The sequence below is a fragment of the Panthera leo genome, chromosome B1 (assembly GCF_018350215.1).
Source record: "Panthera leo isolate Ple1 chromosome B1, P.leo_Ple1_pat1.1, whole genome shotgun sequence".
NCBI classification, from domain to species: Eukaryota; Metazoa; Chordata; class Mammalia; order Carnivora; family Felidae; genus Panthera; species Panthera leo.
This window is the reverse complement of record NC_056682.1, coordinates 49188245-49207033: the sequence shown is the minus strand read 5'-3', so window position 1 is coordinate 49207033 and position 18789 is coordinate 49188245. Positions and strand designations below refer to the sequence as shown.

General features: G+C 49.2%; 1 protein-coding gene across 2 annotated transcripts in view; it reads left to right on the top strand.

The window, feature by feature from the left end:
• Positions 1–18789, top strand: part of SCARA5 (scavenger receptor class A member 5) — a 126230-nt gene that overhangs the window by 89853 nt on the left and 17588 nt on the right. For both annotated transcript variants that reach the window (XM_042934940.1, XM_042934939.1), the window contains exon 7: positions 207–263. In XM_042934940.1, the coding sequence (XP_042790874.1) occupies positions 207–263 (57 nt within the window). The remainder of the gene's footprint in view (positions 1–206; positions 264–18789) is intronic.

The window sequence follows — 18789 nt, the reverse complement described above, 5'->3', positions numbered from 1 at the left end:
CCCCAATCTCCTTCTTGGGGTGCCCAGAACATGCAGCATAATTGACTCAAGCTCTTATCTTTCCTGCCATACCAGGCCCTCCAGTGCTGTAGGCTCCTGCTGAGAGTTTCTCGGGTTATGGGTTGATATGTCTCCTGCAGGTCACATTTTATTCACCAGTAGGGTTTATTTCCTTTTCTAATGCCAGTTTTCCTCCTCTGTTTCAGGTGACCGAGGCCCAAAAGGAGAGAAGGGAGACAAAGGAGACAGAGCAGGGGATGCCGGTAAGGACATTCTACTGGGGTCACTGGATTCTGTAGCTGTCATCCAAGCAGCCCCACGGGTCTGGGGGGACCGGAGGCTAGAGCCAAAGGAGCTCCCTACCTGTTTCGGGGCCCTGCTGGCCCAGCAAGAGACAGCTATACTGAAGAGGGCACAGACCATGCTTCCATAAGCCCAGTGGTTGTATGGGATGATCTGGAGGCAGACTGTCTGCCCTCCCTCCTGGCTGCCTCACTAGCTAGCTGAGTAATCTCTGCACCTCAGGTTTCTCATCTTTAGAATGGGGATAAGAAGCATCCTTACCTCGCAGGATCATTGTGAGAAGTGAATGAGTTAGTCCACATAAAGTGCTTGTTACACTGCCTCCACTGTGGCTAGGATTCAGTAAGTGCTGAGTATTATCATGCCGGGTAATACATTAGTTCAGACATACCGGCTCTCCAGGTACTTGCATGCGGAAAGGTGCAGAAGCAAAACAGAACCCTTTCTGTTTTCCTCCTTTGCTATGAACTGAGTAGTGACACTAGGGATCTCCTTATTGGGCAGAACACCAGGTCTAGGAATGGAAGTCTCTCTGACCAGCGTCCTCCCTAAAATGTTGACAAGGGCTACACGTAGAGCCTTGGAGAGATTGTCAAAGAATGAGTCTCCTAGCCAAGTTTCAACAAAATGCTAGCATTTTGTTGGGCTAGCATTTGTTGGGCTCTGAAATGATGCCATTCTATGGGAAGCCATGAGCAGATTCTCCCCTTCTAGGACACCTGTGCTCCAGTCCTGGCTCCCTAGGAAGACTGCACCTGCACCCAGGTTCTGCTGGTGACACTCAGGGACAGATGCCACTGCAGATTCACACACTGGCCCGAGACCACAGGTTTCCCTACTGCTGATCTTTGGTTCCATCCCAGTCACGCAGGACCAGGAAGGACACCTCTCTCCTAAGTAGGGCCTTTCCAAGGTCCTCTGAAACTTGAACTTGCCTGCTACCTCCCCTGGCCTTCTCTTTCCCAGGGTCGTGATTAAGATCAAATAGGAAAAATGCACATGACAGTACTTTGTCACTCGGTGGTGGTGGACACGGACAAGGACCGGGTGTGCCTATGCTCGCTCTGGGCTCACCGCGTCCACTTTACCCTAGATGCTATAACCCACAAAACAGTTTCTGTGGTTCAGTCTTCCTAGCATTGTCTACAGTCCCTTTCTGGGGCAGCCAAGGGTTTAACTGGGAGTGTCCTGGCTCAATGAGGAGACCTGGTGGACTTTGCTAGGAGCCAAGAGGAGAGTTTTGAAGACAAAATAAAGGAGTCTGGATATGATCTAGGACATCTGTGACAGATCTGAGTCACACTTATCTAATGGACTGGGCTCCGTACTTTGTCTTTGGGGTGCTCTCTGCTCTGTTTGTTGACTGCTTTCTGATGGAATGCTGCCAAAGTAGCTGAGAAGGACGGCAGCCTTTAGCTCTGTGAACTAAATAATTCCTGCTGTGGTGGCAGGAAGGGGGGGACTGCGGAGAGATGACCTGTGAGAGGGGGATCAGAAACGCTGCCCACATACCGGGGGTTCTTGTCAGGAACTCTTTGGCGACTATTCCTCAGCCGATTTGACAGGAGAGAGGAGGTCCGTGCTAGCCTGGGAAGAGGTGGTGGTGGCCAGTCCATTAATCCAAAGGATGCTTTCATCACTGTTTACCTTGGTTCTGTGGGCCCAGCTGGCTGGCCTCTGCAACTGGACCGGGCTGTGAGGTGCTGAGCCACAGTGGTGTGGGGCTCCCCCAGGCGTGGGTGGGGAGCATGGGGGAAGGGCATCTAATCCACTTGGCCCTGGAGTCTATGGGCTGCACCACAAGAGGCTGATGTCAGCCCGGAAGAGCCCCTCCTCAGGGACAAACAGCTTTCTTTCTTTCCTGCCCTGAAGAGGCCACACCCTCACTGGAGTCCAGAGCTCAGACAATGGCCTTGACACAGAGCCCTAAGCTTTTCATTGCCGTCTCCCAACCCCAAAAAATATCTTCGTGGGTGATGGACCTGGAAAGTGAGCTGGCTCAGCAGAGACAGCTCCACAGATAGGAGGCTTTACACAGCGTGCAGGGGAGCATAGGAGACACGCGGGAATTGTAGAGCGTAACTGGAAGGCCATCCATCCGTCACCTGTTCCAGAGGCTTTCAGGGGCAGGACGACTCTCCCAAGGCAGGAGCAGAAGCAAAGTGGAAACCCAGGCCTCTGACTTCTCTTAACTCTGGAATGAGATCTTAGGCCCCTGGTCTTTAAGAGTCCAGTTGGGCTCCTTAAAACCTAGTGAGTCCCTCACCTGCAGATATGGATTTAAGGGAACCTTTAAAGCAAATCAGAGCTGCCCCATGCGGTGGCAGGGGAGTGCTTTCCCACGGCCGGCACCCCTGGCCTGTCTCTGACTACGCCAAACCCACGCTATATTCAGACTCCTGGTTTGGTTTCTAAGGAGCTCCAGTCCAACAGGCATTAACTGGATCCCTGAGACCACAGCTTTGAGGAGGAAGCCAAGGATCATCTTTCAGGAGAGTGGAAATTCTGATGAGCACGGAGTGCCCGCTTCTGGGAGGTTCTCAGTCATTCCCCAAGCCCAGGGCAGCCCCTCCGTGAGATCTAACGGGTGGGGAAAAGGACTCAGCACTAGAGTTCTGCCCTCCTACACAAAGGAACACCGTGGAGAAGGAACCCTCTTGGGATACCCAGCTCAGGGCACCTTTACCAAACACCACCCACCCTTAGCAGAAAACCTGAAGTTCCAGCAGGTGGGGTATTACTACATAAAGGGATCGAGGAGAGCAACAAGTTACCTACCCCTCAGGTCAGAATCAGAAATTGGGGGCTTTCCTTTGAAGAGGGCATTACAGAGAAGATTTCTTGGGACCCATGTTTTGAATCAATATTAAAATATTTTTCAGGGGAGGGGCACCTGGGTGGCTCAGTCAGTTGAGCGTCTACTTTGGCTCGGGGCATGATCTCTCAATTTGTGAGTTCGAGCCCCGCATCGGGCTCTGTGCTAATAGCTCAGACCCTGGAGCCTGCTTCAGATTCTGTGTCTCCCTTTCTCTCTGCTCCTCCCCGGCTCACGCTCTGTCTGTCTCTCCTACAAAAATAAATATACATTCAAAAAAAAGTTTTTAAAAATATTTTTCAGGGGAAAAATAAAATAAAAAAATAAAAGTTACCAAAAAAAGGGTGACTGGGTGGCTTAGTCAGTTAAGCATCTGACTCTTGATTTCGACTCAGGTCATGATCTCAATGGTTCATGAGTTCAAGCCCCGCATCGGGCTCTGTGGTGATGGTATGGACCCTACTTGGGATTCTCTTTCTCCCCCTCTCACTTTGCCTCTCCCCAGCTCACATGTAGGCTCTCTAAATAAATAAATAAATAAATAAATAAATAAATAAATAAATAACTTAAAAAAAATTTTTTTAATGTTAAAAAAATATTTTTCTGGGGGCTCCTGGGTGGCTCAGTCAGTTGAGTGCCCGCCTCTTGATTTCAGCTCAGGTCGTGATCTCACAGTTCATGAAATTAAGTCCTGTGTCAGGCTCTGCACTGACTGAGGGTGCAGATCCTGCTTGGGGTTCTCTGTTTCCCTCTCTCTTTCTCTCTACCCCCCCACCGCTTACATTTTCTCTTTCAAAATAAATAGACATTTAAAAATAAATAAATAAATAAAAATATTTTTCAGGATAGGATCTTGCAATTGTTTACCCATGTTTTGATCTGGAGTCACATGATTCTAGAGTCAAACGGGGTTTCAGGCTGACTCCTCTCCCCCTCCTGAGCACCCCCCCCACCTCCAGTTCACTGAACTGGGACCAAGAATAGAGGTCTGGAGAGAATCCCCACCGTCTCAAGGCTAGGCCATGGTTCAAACTGAGTCTGGAATCCAGATCTCCTGATTTCTGCTTGACAAGAGGTAAAGTTTTGTTTTCTTTTCTTTTGTTTTGAGGCAAGGGAGGTATCAGTCATTCTGTTAGATGTTTGGCTTTGGGGAGTTTGGCCAGGAGAAAAATAAGCTCTATATACATATCTCAAGACAGAAAAACGTTTGTTTTACCCTCATATATGGTCCATTTGCAGGAAAAATAAATAGTATTTTTGCAGTTCAGGGGTGGGTAAAGTTTCCAGCATGAATTTAAAGCAGGATAGAAGTTCAGATTGTTTAAAAACTTTTCCTCAATTTGGTTTCACATGGGAAAAATATGCAGAATGACCCAGGGGTAGATTCTAAGCCAGGTTTTGTTGGTAGTTTCTAGTGGCATCTCATAAAATTAGGAAAAATGTTTAACACCTTGTGTGTGTTTGCAGTATTTAGCAAAGTTTGTGGGTGCGGGGGGAGCAGTGGGCACCCCATCATGTAGCGTAAGCTCAAAAGAAATTATCAGGGAGGTGGCTTCTAGACAGTTTTGTCCACAGCTGCTGAGATGTTTCTATCTCTGTTTTAGAATGCGGGGGCGCCTGAATGGCTCAGTTAAGTGTCTGACCTTGGCTCAGGTTGTGATCTCATGGTTCATGGGTTGGAGCCCTATGTTGGGCTCTGTGCTGACAGCTCAGAGCCTGGAGCCTGCTTCGGGTTCTGTGTGTGTGTCTCTCTCTGCCCCTCCCCTGCTCACACTCTGTGTATGTCTCTCTCTCAAACATAAATAAACATTAAAAAAAAAAAAAAAGAATCCGGAATGCAAAGAGAGGCCTTCAGTGTCCGTGAGTTCCCTTCCTCCCATCCCCGTAAGTACAGTTACCTGCACTGGGTGCCCCAGGGAATCCCATTTGGCACCAAAAGTTAGCATTCTTGCAAGCATGGAGAGACAGAGATGCTGGACCTTTTATATGCAAGTATATTTCTTTACTAACTGGATATATTTCTTTAATTCCTTATACATCTCTAATGCCCCAGCAACAACGTGATCTAAAAGTAAACCACACTTCTCAGAATAATCAACTATCACATGCTACTGTTAACAAACTTGTAGCTGGTACTATGAGAAGCAAAGTTTCTATGCACATTATTTCACTTAATCCTGACAGCACAATTCAGGAGTCCTGGTTATGTCCACGTTAGGGGGGCGGGGGAGGCTAAGGGTAGAGAAGAAGGGAGCTGCCCAAGGTCACCGGAGTTCGTAAGGGGCAGAGCCAGGTTACAGGTCACACCTGTCTGGCCTCGAGCCCACTCTCCATCCTTTGCTACATCCTTGGACTACCTCTTATTCTCTCTGGCCTTTGACAGCCTAGGGCCCTCATGGGCCACTGTCTCTTCTCAGTGGGTTTGATACGAAAGTGCTAATTCTCACTTTTAAGGATTTCTTCCCCTTTTTGCTGAGTTTCACCCAGCTTTGGCTGCCTTGTGCTTCTGTGGCCCCATGAGAGGCCAAGCACAGGTTTCATACTGGAAGTTCTGCATCTCCCAGCGAAGTCCTACCCTCACTTGCTTCTCCGTTCTCTTGTGGGTAAACCGAGCCTGCCGGCTGGACGCAGCAGCACCCACACGCATCTGTCTGTGTTCACTCACACGCTGGTTCGGTTCATGCAGTCCTTCATTCCTTCTCTTTATCCTCACACAGCGAGTGGGGGGCAGATGCAAACCCCAGAGGGTATGTGGAGATGGCCAAGTGTCTTTCAGATGTCTCCTCCCCTGAGTGTATGTCCAGGGACTGAAAATGCACGGGGCCCCAGAATTCACTCAGAAAAGTTGTCCCGTGGCAAACGCGGCTTCCAGCCCTGGCTGACGCAGAGTGGGAGGCACCAGAGAGAAAGGAATGGGCACAAGGACATGGTAAATGAGGGATGTGGGAAGCAGATGGAAACTGAGCAGGCACAGGGACAGCAAAGGCCCAAAGCCCGTGGGTCAGAAACCGGGGCTGGCATGGAGTTGGCTGAGGAAAGGAGCAGAGGTGAGAGGGATTGGCCTCCCTCACTTCCATCATAAAGAAAAAATAGAAGACGCACCTGGGTGCCTCAGTCGGTTGAGTTTCCGACTTTGGCTCAGGTCATGATCTCAGCGTTCATGAGTTCGAGCCCCTTGTCTGGCTCTCTGCTGTCTCCCTCTCTCTCTCTCTGCCCCTCCCCACCTCTCAAAACTAAACATAAGGAAAAAAAAAAAGAAGAAGAAAGAAGTGTGGCAGGAAGGAAAATATTTATGGAAGAGAGTATTGCTTTATTCACTTATTTGGCAAACTGGTATTGAGGCCCTGGCTAAAGGCTGGGGAACCAAAGTGGAGTAAGGACCAGCCTCAACTTGAGGAGCACACTATCTAGCAGGTGAAGAAGACACATACACACGCGATCACAGTGGAATGTGATGAGGGCTATAGGAGACGTATGTACAGAGGCTAATTTTGCCTACTGTTGTGGGAGTCACTTGCTGAGGTGTCTTTGACAAATTGGTATCCAACAGGTGGATGTGGAAGGCAAAGGCATTCCAGGGAAAGAGAGCCCTGCATGAAACAGGAAAGCATTGCCCGATAAACCCAAATAGTTTGGTGTGATGAGGTTTAGGGATATAAGAAACAAAAAATAAGGCCAGGGAGGTATGCCGGGGTCAACAGTCTGGAGTTCAGGTCGACCTTCAGGCACTGGGAAGCCGGGATGGGCTGTCAGCAGGAAGTGACATGACAGCAGTGAGAGGTGACTGGGGGAGAGCCGGGCTGAGAGCTGGGACCAAGGGGTAGCTGGCCAAGGTCATGAGAATGGAGCTTCAGCTGTCCCTGGTAATCTCAGCTCTAAGACCAAGGCCGGGCACACGGTAGGCAGCCCCTTCCTCCCCACGGAAAGGTCCATATTCCAAGTCCACATTTCTCTGCTGCTCTCGCTCCTTCTCTTGGCCGAGCTGCTCCTCTTTTAGAAAGTGCCTCCTAAGAAGATGAGACGTGAGCTCTGGACGAGCAGCATGGGCCGCGGGGTAGCAAGCTTGAGACCCGAGTCCCCTTCTGACCTACTGACAATGTGGCGGGGAGACCCGGCCCTCAGCCTCCCGTGCTGCAATCTCCTCTTTTTTTTTACCTCCTGTTCTGTGCGGAGGATGGGATCTGGCCTTCCAGACGTGCTGGTTTGCCAAGAGTTTATCCTAAGCCTTCCAAAAACAAATCCACTGACTTTTCCTGAGAGCTTCCTAGTGACCCCTTCCAGGAGGGCTTTAAATTGCTATGTGCAGAAAACAGTTGTGTTCTGATTAATCCGTGCTGCCCTCGGTATGATGGCTTAAAATAGATTCAGGAGGGCCTGGAAAAACAAAAGACCTGGCTCCTTTAAGAAGCCAGGTGGTAGAATGGGGGGTGTGGTGGGGGTGGGGCAGCTGCCTGAGACTTAAGAACAGCTTTGCGAGCTAGGGGACATTCATGTCTGATGAAAGGGGAGAGAGAAGAGCTTCCATTTGAGCCCTGGTGAGGAAAACTGCTTAGGTGAAGAGGAACGAAGCCCCCTTGTGGCTGGGTGCTCTCAGACACAAGCAGAGGGGTGCTGAGAGGCCGTTGGCAGGGCCGATAGCACAGTTGACCCTTGAACAATGTGGGAGTGGGGATTAGGGACGCCGACCCCCAGCCTGTGCCTTCAAAAATCCATGTATAACTTTTAGGACACCTGGGTGGCTCAGTCCATTAAGTGTCCGACTCTTGATTTCAGCTCAGGTCATTATCTCAGGGTTCATGGGTTCCAGCCCCGTGTCAGGCTCTGCACGCACAGCATGGAGCCTCTTGGGACTCTCTCTCTCTCTCTCTCTCTCTCTCTCTCTGCCCCTCCCCTGCTCACACGCACGCACTCTCTCTCACTCTCTCTCTTTCAAGAATAAATAAGCATTTAAAAAAAAATTTTAAACTCCATGTATAACTTTTGACTCCCCCAAACTTAACTACTTATAGCCTACTGTTGACTGAAAAAGCCTTACTGATAACCGTCAAGGAACACATATTTGATATGTTACGTGTATTATATGATGTATGCTTACAATAGAGTAAACTAGAGAAAGGAAAATGTTATTAAGAAAATCCTAAGGAAGAGAAAATACACACACATACAGCATGGTACTGTAGTGAAAAAATTCTGCATGTAAATGAACCTATGCAATTCAAACCTGTGTTGTTCGAGGTCAGCCGTACCTGTATTCTACGTACATACTGGGTTGGGGCGCCTAGGTGGCTCACTCAGTCTGACTTCGGCCTAGGTCATCGTCTCCTGGTTCGTGAGTTTAAGCCCCGCGTAACTCTGTGCTAACAGCTCGGAGCCGGGAGCCTGCTTCGGGTTCGGTGTCTCCCTCTCTCTCTCTCTCTCTCTCTCTCTCTCTCTCTGCCCCTCCCCTGCTTGCTCCCTGTCTCTGTCTCTCTCAAAAATAACATTAAAAAAAATAATAATAAAAATGAAATAAATACATACGTACGTACTAGGTGAAAGCGGGAACCAACTGAGGGCCAAAGCCAAGGGCTAGCTGGAAAAGAAGCAAGCCAGTGTTTGGAGTTCATGTTGAGACTTTGGGGTTAGGTATTATAAGTGGAACTTGGGAAGGTTTGCTTCTTTTAACTGCTGGTCTGCGGGGCCTTTTACACGGTGATGGGGGGTAACCAGTTTGTTCCCTAAGCACCTATTCTTGTCACCGTGAGTGAGCAAGGGAGCATGTTCTGTGCTGTGCCTTCATTTCTCACATTACCCACATTTATCTGACACTGCTGTACCCATCCTTTGGAGGGGAGTCTAGAGGGGGTTGCCTCCCCCAAGGACTGGCATGTCCCAGTTTCCTGGCAAACACGTGGCGATTTCTGGGATTTGCCCTGAAGAAAACTCTTTTGGTAAAGCAGACCTCAGACTGAAGGTGAACAGGGCATTTTCTACAAAAAACAACACCTTGGACCACTGCAGAACTGAAGTTTGGGTCTTTGATGTGGGTTTCGTATGAAGAAAAGTTTTTGGTTGAGACGTACATTAAAACCGGGAGTGGTTAAACTGTTTATTTAGAAAGCAACACAAACAAACTTTGGAATTCTTAATCCCCGTGACCCTGCACTCCCTCCTCTTCTGTTGGAGGTGAAGTTTGGCTGAAGGCACTGCAGATTGAGTCCCTGAGCTTTCGCTGCCTCTGCATTAAATGCATGGCTCCACTTCCTGTCGTGTCCTTTGACAATGGAAAACACCATTGAGGTGTCCTTGGAACCAGTTGAGATGGACCGATTTCCCCTAGGGCTGGATTTCAGGCTGTCTTCTAAAGGGCGCTGGTGTAGAATTCTCACGGGAGAAAGAAGATGAAAGCGGGAGGCAGAGCCTGTGGACATCCTGGGAGGTCTTGTAGATGCTGTGGGGGAGGGGTCATGGCTGGCTTTCTCCCTGACTCAAACGGGGGGCCATTCCCTTGCCTCAATCCCTCAGGCCCCCATCGGGATCCTTGGGGCTTACGTGGAATTTAACACTATTTCTTGAGAACCGACCACCCCAGTCACTCAGCCTACCCAGATTTCAGAATGACTCTCTAAGGCAGGTGTCGTTATCCCATTTAACCGATGGGGAAGCTATTCTGAGAGGTTATATTACTTGCCCAAGGTCACAGATCTAGAAAGTGGTGAATGTGGTGCTGGAGGTGGGTCCTGCCTTCAAGAATTTATAATACTGGGGTTGGGAAGCATCTCAGCCAAGGACTCTCGGACCCTGAACTTGAAGGAGAATAGAACTGAGAGAAGAACCAGGGCAGGGTGGGGACGGTGTGGGTGAGGGCAGAGGGTGAAAGTGCCTTCTTAACAAAGGCCACCTGTCCTGGACATGGGACCCGGAGCTAAAGGTGGCAGGGGCAGGTCCACGAAGACTTTAGAGGGATGCCATGCTGTATAAACTTCAGAACCCCCTACAGCTGCAGGCGTGATCAAATGAGGCCTCCCTATCATTGGTTTTTCTCCTGGCTCTACTGCATTTCTTTCTACTCCTAAAGGCCTGTTGACACTCAGTGACCCTTCACTGCCCCTTGAGAGACCCAAGAGCCAAAGCATGGCAAAGGACTCACCTCGCTACTGGGCTGCCCAGTGAAGTCCTACAAGTGCCTCTCTGGGTGTTAGTGGCATCTTCCCACTGCGATGGGGTGAGCTCCTGGTTCAGGGCGGGGCAGGCAAAGCACTTCCTTTATTATTTGATCAGGCACATTTTTATTGCACCTCCACTAGTAGCTGGGCATCCGTGAGTAAGGCAACAGAAAAACAAAATCAGACAGGACAAACTCCCAGTTTCCAAAAGAATAGACAACAGAGTTGGGGAGACCAAAGTTAAAAACAGTTTTACAAAAAATCCGGCATGACCAGTACAGTGATAACTTGGGAGGTATTTCTGGCTGCTCCTTCTACCCAGCAAAGGCCCAAGCACCCCATGTGACCCCCAACTGAAGACACAGAACAGTAGTCCGGGGACTGGAGACCCAGATGTGGTTCGAGTGTGGCCACTTTATCAATGTAACCCTTCCTTCCCTGAGTCAGCTTCCCCATCTATAAAATGGGTATAACAAGAACCACCCACTTTAGAGAAGGGCTACAAAGATCAAAATGAAACCCGCTAACAAAAGTGCTTTGAAAAGGCACAAAGCACCATATTAAGTTCAGAGCAGATTACCATTAGGAAGTAGCATTTTATAAAAGCGTACCCACAGGCCAGACCACATTTTAAAAGCAATGCCCTCCAGCAGAGCCTGACCAGACATTCCTCACTTTGCTTGTGGGATGGCTCCTGTCCTTCCCATACGGACCACATTTCCCACAGATGTCAGGGGAAAGAGATGTGTCGTGTCAAGAGAAGGACGGGGCCCAACGTCCCCCACCTCGGGGAGGTGGGAAGCAGAGCCCCCGTGCTGCAGGCCGGCTGGGGCCATGGGGAGTTCTTTCTTCACCAGAGAATGAAAAGTTCAACTTCCTTAATGGGCAGATGGTCCAAATTATCCCCGGGGCTCTACTCTGCAGCTGCAGAAAATCAGAGCCTATTTTCCCAGCCCCATGTGTTTATTTCGACTCTACACAACCTCCTTTCTTTTGCCCGGTTTTGCTTTGGCCTAGAAGGCAGGATAAACAAACCTAAAGGGTCTGTGATATTTCAGGCTTAGGCTGGGTTTCCCTCCTCTCCTGTTCTTTAGAAGCAAAGTTCCCTGGGCTTTGGGGCCCTTCTGATGCACAGCCAAGCAGGTTCTGGGGTATTTAGGGATCAGTTCTGTTCCTCGAGCCCAGCAGAAGGCTGTGGGTCCCATTCATCCATCCACTCGCTCGGTACAATTTGTTAAGTGCTGCGATGTGCCAGACTGCCTGCGAGTGAGGACCGACCGCATTTCCCACAGATGGGAACCACCAGGGTGTTGAGTGGCTTTCGCTTTCACGGAGCTTACAAAGATGAGTGCACACAGACCCGAAGGAGGGAATGACGGTATAATATTTCTCATATGTGGGGAGCGCATGTTGGGACAACAGATGAGGGAAAAACCCTCCCAGAAGAGGTGTTACCTACATGCCTTACTCACAAGGTCCAACAGCTGGTAAGTTGCGTAGCGGGGGTGGGGCTTCATCCCCGATCAGTCCCTTCATACACTTCTTCTCCACCTTGACGCGCATTGACATCACCAGCCAGCTTTTCCAAGCTATAACCCCCTCCCCCCACCCCCGCAACCGTAGATTTTAAAGCACCCCAGGTGATTCCTACCTGCAGCCCAGGCCACTTGCCTCAGTCCACTGAGAGAGCCACTGCTTTAACACCAAGGCTCCTTCCCTTACTCCCTGACTTACACTAACTACCGTAGACCCCGCGGGACTGGTGGGCGGTAGGTGAAAGGCGCTTTTTGTATGAAGAGAGCTGTTAGTAAATATTTGTCTTAAGTATTCAGCCTGATAGTTGGCTCTGTGGATTGAAAGAGCAAAGGCCTTTGCTCTCCTCCCTGGCTCTTCCTTATAGCCGCTGTGTGATCCTGGGCAAATCGCTTGACTTTTCTGGGCCGATTTTCTCCTCTGTTAGGTGAGATCCATAGTAACTAAACTCATGGAACTGTCATGAAGAATAAATGAGAGAATACATGCACGAGCTTCTTTGCAGGGTCTGGTATGTAGTAGGAAGTGAGTATACATCAGTTCCCTCGGTGCCCATCCTTGACTTGAAATCTCTTGGATAGTGCCCAGAGCATGGCTTTGCTGTAGCTGGGTTGGGGGCAGTTCTGAGCCAGATGTGGACAGGCTCCACAGGCAGTACACAGTTCTCAGTCTAGCCCAGCCCTGGAAACCGGTTTTGAGATGGTAGCCACTGGCCATGAAACTGTCCTCTCAAACCCGCTGAGGGACCCAGTAATGAAGCCACTCCCTTGGTTGTGTTCCCACCAGATGCTGGAGAAAGAGGAAGGTATGTTGCGTTTCGCTTCCCAATAACTGCAAAACCCAAAGCATAGACAGTAAAACAAGGTAGGAAATCATCAGATGAAAAACCCTGGAGGCATCCAGTGATGCCAGCAGATGCCGTAAATGAAATGAAACCCGACGCTGGCTTTAAAATCCTGGAATGGGTTCCCAAAGGAGGTAAGATGAGCATCTGTCAGGCATGGGACAGAGTGGAGAGGATCCCTATGTTTAAAGCGTGAAAATGGGTTCAAGACTAACATCCAGGGCTTCTCTGGTTCTGGGGTTCAGAGATTCAGAACCGGGGGAATCTGGGGTTGACCCTGCCTACTTTGTCTGGGACTTTGCTTTTCCTACGTATATATTTATAAGGCAAAGAGAGCAAAGAAACATTTGTTTCAAGAAGAGAAACCCACATACTGGATTTGTAAGGTCTGTGCTAGGAGCCCCAGAGAGGCCTCAGCTGGAGTGCTACATTCCTGGATCATTCTGGAGCTGCTTTGCTTAAGGAATCACATTCAGTTCGCATTAGTGAGCAGAAAGTTGCTGACAGCAGGAGCTAGTCTTCTGCTGATGCCCCTGTCCCTCTCCCTTAATATACTAAGGAGCCAGGAACTGTGCTCTGGGGAGAGCAGAGGAAGTCAAGAGACTAATCCAGTGAGAGGTGTGAGCGCCCCTTGTCCCTACTCCCCACCCAGCAGGATTACTTTGCAAAGAAAGCTTTCAAGGTTGTGATCCCTGGTCAGGCCACTGTATACCAGCCATCCTCCACAACACAGGGTGATCTCTCAGAGCTGACCCATAAGTTGCTGGACAAATTGCTGGGCAGCCAGGGTGGGAGTTCATAGTGATGGGTGCCCATGATGTACCAACAAAGACTTGTGCAGTTGCTCCCAACCACCACCATTATACCCATTTTAAGAAGAAGGTAGGTGTAGAGAGGTTGAATCTGTCCACTAGTGGAATCAAAATTTGAATTTGAACCCTGTTCCTGAGTCCAGAACCAGCCTCTTTCTACTCCCCCCCCCACCATTGCCTCCCCATAGGAATTATCACCACTGTGTTTTCCTCCATCTTAATTCCCAAATCCACCCAAGAGGCAAGTAGCTAACCAGCCCTTAGATTGATGTGTGGCATACCCAGGTGCTCTCTTTGCGCATTTTTGGTAGCAAGGACCAGAGAATCATTGGGTCACTTCAAACAATGGGGGCTTGTCGTAAGGACACTGGGAAAGACTTTGGAACAAAAGGACTCATAATACGATGAGCGTTGCAGAGCCTAGGATGCGAAAGTCATCCAGAATCCAAGGCATTTCTGGGGACCCCAGCAGGAGGGGTTCATGGCTTCACCCTAGTGTCTCATCTCCAGCATGGCTTATTAATTCCATTGGCCCTGCCTCTTTTTGTATCGGCTTCTGCTCACTTATCTCCATATTCCCCCAACTCACATTCCTAAGGGAGTCTGGGTGGTCCTGAGCCAGACCAATCATTCGTGGCATTACCCATGTGTAAGGAAGTGCCCACAGGCTGGGAGCATGGCAGACACCTTGACCTTGTTTAATGGCAGTCTTCTCACATCTGAGGTCAAAGATTAACAAAGCTGGATGCTAGTTAAAGTGGTCGGGACAGATCTTAAATTAGTAACATACTCTTGCAATAGGGGAAAAGAGGCCAGTGTGAACTAAATTCAACTTCTATTTGTACAGAGGTGACTGGGTGTCTTAAAAGGAGAATAAGGAGAGAGGGAGGGGGTAAGGAGAGAGGGGGAGTCAAGGAAGTGAAAAATTATAAAAAACAGGAAGGGGGTTTGTCCTTGTGAAACCCATCTGGGTTTGCTAACTGGCTCTTATCCAAGTTAGGCTCCTTTTCTTCCACAGAGTCTGGGAAGCAGGGCCCTATCTTCAGGTGTTGGCTGGAACACACAATAAATTCTTTTGACAACCTTGAGTTTTCTCCGGCAGGCACGTTAAAGGAGGTTAAGGTCATTGTAGGGATGTGGCGTTGAGCTGTTAGAAATTATGTGAGTATTCTGTTCAAGTCTTTATAGGTCAAAGTTGAGGCCTACTTGAGAGGGCTCAGGAGCCTGGCTAGGGTTTGGCCAAGCAGAAAATCTTTGTCACTGATCTGCTCAGCATCCCTGGGAAGTGAGTGTGACGGGTGAAAAAATGAAGAGAATGTCTTAGTGCCTCCAGACTTAAGAACATTGGCAGTATAGCTTGACCAGCCCCCACCAGTCCCCTCTACTGACTGGCTGCTCTCCTCACCATGCCACACCACCTGCCATAGACCCATTCTCGTGGCACTGGGCAGGGATGGCCTGGATTACCTTGTAGCATTTTTGTGTCCAGAGGAGAAGCCTGATTGTATACCTCTCTGTCCCCATGACTGGGTCAATACTTGTTTAAAGATCAACCAGTAGTAGGGAGTCTAGATGAACTACAGAGAGCTAGCCCCAGTAGATGTAACCCAGGGTCAGGGCCCCTAGCCATTGTGTGCACAGGGAGCACATGGTCTCTATCCTGGGGAGACACCATTCCTGCCTCAGCTGGTGGGATCAGTGGATGGATGGGCACAGTACCCTTTCTGAACAGTCAGACACTGAAGGTTAAGACTGGAACCAGGGATACAGGAAACATGAGGCATTCAGCTGGGGATTCCGACCATACCCACTAACAGAGTCATGCATCCATCCACCCATCTGCCCTCCATCCCATCAAACATTTAATTAGCATCTTCAGCCAACCAGGCATGATATTTAGTATCGAGGGATCATGGATAAACAAAACAGTGTTTCTCTGCCCAAGGGAAAATGAGCTATGTTTCCATAACTCTCAGAGATTGCAGGTTTTCCCTGAGCTCTTGCAAGCAGTCTGGGGAGTACCAGCCCGCCTCCATCCTAGCCCTTTTCAGGGCCCCAGACCAGCTTAACCCTGTGTTGTGGCTTAGGCAGTACTTAAAGTGGCCAGCATTGGAAGGAGAAGTGGTCTAGGAAGAAAGAGATCTGGTATCCCAGTGATAGCTGGTTACTTCCTCTCTCTGAACCTCAGTTTCCTCATCTCTAGGTGAGGGTTTGGACTGGGGAGGTCTCTGCCAGCTCTGGCATTCTGTGCTCTTATCCATCTTAGGCTGTCAGTTCATTAGACAGCCTTGAGGGCAAAGACGACACTTAGTTGTCCTTAAATCCTTAGCCCCTGGTACCATTCTGGAATGTGGTAGGATTCCAGAAGTGCATCTGGGTGGATAAGGAAGTGAATAATTAGAAAGAGAAATACATACATTGATAAAGATATGTATAAAGAATTAATAAAATAATGCATCTTCAGCACCGCAAATCTGTGCACAAGAAGTAGAATCACCCTGGACATCAATAAATGTGATCACTACTCTCAAAAGCTAAGGCTGATTTATCTTTCCCCTGCCCAGAAACAGAGACACGTTCATTTTCAAATACAAACTCAGCAACAGCCGTGCTTCACAAGGGCATCCCTGCATTGTTGGTCCTCCTGTAAAACTTAGGAGAAGCCAAACTATTTCTATGAATTAGGGGTGGAAGCATGACAGTTCAAGGGTTAAAGTAATTCTTTTTAATGTAACTGCTTCATCAAAAGGCATCTTGCACTGAAGTCATGAGGTAGAATTAGTGGGCCCTGCCCAGAGAGCTCAGAAAGAATGAGGGATCTTATGAAAAATGAGGAAAGAGAGGGACAGGTGGAGAACTGCCTCAGGGAAAGTCTCAAGGTCAGGTCCCAGCTCTTCTACTTACTATGAACTGTGGGATGACCATGGGCAAGATATATCATCACTCTGAGCCTCTGTATCCTCAAGTATCACATGAACAGTTTGGGCCAAGTGATCTCCAGGTCTCGGTCAGCCGGCAAAGTCTAGGCTTCTCCATCATTTGTGATGATTAGAAAAGCCTAAAGACTATGTGACTAAGAGTAGCTCTATGCACCAAGTAATGGTGATATCTGAAGCCCCCTATTAAGCTTAAGGAAGTTGTTACTAGATATAACCCGAGAAAATGCAAAGGCTCCTAGTCCAGACACCACGCCTTATTCCTCTCCGTGATCTGACCCCCTCTGTGCCTCAGCCCCACCCTCTTTACTGAGGGGCCAGGCCAGGACTGGAACAGGTCTGGGGTCCTACCTCAGGAGGGATGAGGGCCTCGTGGTTGGTCCCAGCAGTAGCCTGGGTAAAGGGCAGGGTCAGTAGAACAGGTCGGAGAATGAGGAGGAGGGGTTCTATGGTCTGGCATGGCAGCTGGACAGGAAAGCTCCAAATGGAGATTAGAACCACTGATGCTGTGGAAAATTTGTTGATGAAATGCTTGATCCTTTTGATCCAGGAGAGGGCAAGGAGGCTGCCCGGCTGAAGAGGGCAAGTCTTCTGCTCTGGGTTCTGTTCATCAGCTTCCTCCCCTAGGATTACACCATGAGACAAAGAAGTGACCGCTTCTGATGTGAGCTTTTTTGTTGTTTTTTTTTTTTTAAGTTCATTTATTTTTTGAGAGAGAGAGAGAGAGCAAGAGCAGGGGAGGGGCAGAGAGAAAGGGAGAGAGAAAATCCCAAGTAGGCTTCATGCTGTCAGGCCAATGTGGGACTCGATCCCACAAACCATGAGATCATGACCTGAGCCTAAATCAAGAGTCAGATGCTTGACTGACTGAGGCTACCTAGGTGCCCCGATGTGAGCTTTTTGAAGGGAAGGGACTCTTTTCTGTCTGCTTCTCTGTATAAAAGGGGAGCACCTCTGACCCCAAATCATGGGTAGCAGGGCAAAAAGAAACAGGCCTGACCCTGTAAGCATCTGGATATCACTGCTCTGGGGAGTACTAGGAGAAGTTCTGCTCAAGATTTAGCGGGCCAGGGATTTTGATGTCCTCCAGGCTTTTGATGAGGAACAGTTCCTTGGTATTTCCCATAATCTTGGATCTTCTGGAAGATCTCTTTTTGCAAAGAGCTGGGTGGGGGCCAGCCTTGTGGTCACTATGGCTCTGTCCACTTGCAAACCATGGTACATGTCCGGGTAGATTCCAGTCTGCAGGGTAGGGACCCCAGGACAAGAAAACGAGTTTCATATTCTCTCTACCTGGAAGGTTCTCTTTGTGAATCAAAATCTGATATCCACATAGAGAATGGTGGAAGTCAGGGTTTTCTGCAGAGTTGCTGATTTTCTTTTTGCTCAGGAAGGATTTTCCAGGCCCCCCTGAGGTAGGATGCAAAGAAAGAGGTAAAGGGGCCTGTCAGACAGTGCAAATGTGGTTGTTAAGGGAAGTCACACACAGTTGCAAAAGCCTGAGGTCATCATGAGCACGCTTTTTTCTCTAATTAATTTTTTTTAATGTTTATTTATTTTTGAGAGAGAAAGAGACAGTGCATGAGCAGGGGAGGAGTAGAGAGGAAGACACAGAGTCCACAGCAGGCTCCAGGCTCTGAGTTGTTAGCACAGAGCCCGATGCGGGGCTCGAACCCACGAACCACGAGATCATGCCCTGAGCCGAAGTCGGGCGCTTAACCGACTGAGCTACCCAGGCGCCCCTCATCATGAGCACTCTTACCTTCTGCCCTCCAACTGGGCCATTCCCTCTTTTTATCAGCCTAAGAGTGCCTGAGTTTTATGCAGTCCAAAATCTCTGCCTGCCATTTTCCTTTCCTGTCATGCAGAGAGGCATCTCCTTGACCTCAAGTGGCCCCACACACTCCTCGGAGACCACTCTGGGCGGGTGTCTGACGAAAAAGCTCCCTGGACTTACAAGAAGTGTCCTGAGGGTGTTACAAACCAGGCTGAAGCCTCCTGTCAGGGACTACATCTGCTTGTGTGGGGGCTGACACACCAGTGGTGGCTGGTTGATTGGTGGGAAAGCTTTGCCTGGGGCAGAAACTGCTGGGAAAAGCAGAGTTCAAACCCTCTGACCACAGAAACCCAAACCTTTTACCAAGTCATGACATCCTTCCCAGGCCAGGGAGGGAGTCACTGTTGCAGTCATTTAGTGATTCCCCAAGTGCATGCCAGGAGGTGGTATCATTGCCCAGGCCCGAGGGGATGCCTGCCTGTGGCTCCATCAGAAGGCCAGAGACACTGTTCATGGACCAACCCCTTGGACTGTCCAAGTCCTTGCATTGGGGCAGTTTGCATCATAATCAGATCAAACCTCAGTCTCTGGTTTTCCCAAAGGAATTATCCACAGAGTTGGGCT